This window comes from Austrofundulus limnaeus, unplaced genomic scaffold (genome assembly GCF_001266775.1).
Source record: "Austrofundulus limnaeus strain Quisiro unplaced genomic scaffold, Austrofundulus_limnaeus-1.0 Scaffold1, whole genome shotgun sequence".
Taxonomy (NCBI): Eukaryota; Metazoa; Chordata; class Actinopteri; order Cyprinodontiformes; family Rivulidae; genus Austrofundulus; species Austrofundulus limnaeus.
Window position 1 is genome coordinate 3,987,525 of NW_013952403.1, and position 1,838 is coordinate 3,989,362.

The following is a 1,838-nucleotide window of genomic DNA, read 5'->3' on the forward strand; positions in this document are numbered from 1 at the left end:
GTGTGTGTGTGTGTGTGTGTGTGTGTGTGTGTGTGTGTGTGTGTGTGATGCTGGGGAAAGAAAGGACGTCACACACACTGAAATGAGCCTCACCTTTTCACAGCGCAGGTAGACCTCGTTCATGCCTTCAGGTGCTGGTATCAGCAGCCTGATGAGGAACTTCTGAGCTGCCACGTTGACGTCTGGAGCTACCTCACATCCTGTAGGTGCAGGACGATTAACAAAGTAACATTCTGGATTTAAATGTAAGATTTATAGATTTGTTTCTGAGAAGCACAAAGATAAGATTATAGTCTTCTTAATTGTAGTTTAAAATAGATCCCAGTGGCTATCAGACAGCGGATCTTACTGTTTGTATGATTTATGTTTTTAAAAATAGAAGCAAATTTGTAATAAAATAACGTTTTCCATACCTTTCAGGTTAATCTGTTGAATGGGCTCCCCGATGCTCTCCTCTTTGCTCTTAAAATAAGAGATGGAGGTGTCCTGAAACTTGAACCAATACTGCTTGTATCCCTTCAGAGTGAGTCTCTTAGGCCTGAAACATACAAAAACATTTCTATAAACACTTTTCTTCTGGTTGTTAATCAAAAACTGTTAGGAAACAGTTTAAATTTTACCTGAATAACTTCAGGTATTCGTTAAGCTCTGGAGCAGTCATATGTTCCTGGATGAAATAAAATATTTAAATGATAAAAAGCATTGGTTGTTAAATTACATTATATCATTATAATAATAATAAAAAAAATAAAAGTACACGTTTCTTCCCCTGACATGAAAAATTGACACGGCTTTAAAAAAATGGCATTTTTGTGTTGAAGCGTGAATTAAATTAGTATCTGCTGCAGCTTTTTAACTGTGAGGTGAGTCATTAAAATCCAGTCTGACCAGTAGCTCGGTCGCGGAGCTGCTCTCTCCTTCCATCTTGACCTCCAGAGACTGCAGGGCAGAGTCCAGGTCATCCATGGCGGCGCTGGCGCTCAGAGACTGGGGCTCTGACTGCGACACCTTACTGATGTGGTACTACAGGAGGTTACATGTCGGAAAGAAGACACACAGACCTTTAAACGGGTACAGAATGTTAACAAAAAACAATAAAAACGAGTCAAACCGTGTCCTGAGACACCTTACAACCTTTTACACTAATTGAGTCATAAAGTGTTAAAATGCCCCTGGGCTTTTAACAAATCTTAAAATTAGGTGAGTACAGCTTCAAAGGAGCAACAATAATGTAACATTTTACTGCCTTCAAGGATTTCACAAAATAGAAACATTAATATGAAGCATTAATTTTGTTTTCTTTGTAAGAACCCTGCTCCATGAGATTAATACCAGCTTAATCTCATAAAAGTCATGTTCCACAAGATCTTGCAAGAAATGAAATCAGATATAATGAAACACCCCTCTGATCATGAGTGTGAAAAGAACTTGTGGTCTTGTCAGATTTCTCAAAATAAAGTAATTTATTTTAGATATATGACAAGAATAAACATACAAACATTTCTTAAATATTATATGAATAAAACACAAGTTATAATTTTCATAAAAATTTCACTCAGAGTTGACATAACAGTAAATTTCAGGTGTAATAATACAACTGGCACGCTGCTTACTAAGTTTTAAGTAAATAAGAGAAAAAGATAAAGATTTAGGTTTTAAGAATAGGAGGAAGGAAAGAAATTAGTAATTTGGCACTGTTCTTAAGTGCAACCAGACCAGCACATCAGCATGTCAGACTTGGACACCTCCGGGGGCTGGACAACAGCTCCGACCTTTTATCTCAACAAGCTTCGCCTTTTACCTTTTGAAGTCTTGATGAAGACTCCACGCAGGTGGAC

At 37.5% G+C, this 1,838-nt stretch overlaps 1 protein-coding gene across 1 annotated transcript in view; it reads right to left on the reverse strand.

Annotated features, from left to right (window-relative positions):
• The window catches only part of fermt3b (FERM domain containing kindlin 3b), a 17,616-nt gene that overhangs the window by 3,772 nt on the left and 12,006 nt on the right, over positions 1–1,838 (reverse strand). The window contains exons 8-11 of the mRNA XM_014005968.1: positions 889–1,023; positions 621–667; positions 414–538; positions 94–200 (exon numbers count right to left, since the gene is read on the reverse strand). Coding sequence (XP_013861422.1) covers positions 94–200; positions 414–538; positions 621–667; positions 889–1,023 — 414 coding nt within the window. The remainder of the gene's footprint in view (positions 1–93; positions 201–413; positions 539–620; positions 668–888; positions 1,024–1,838) is intronic.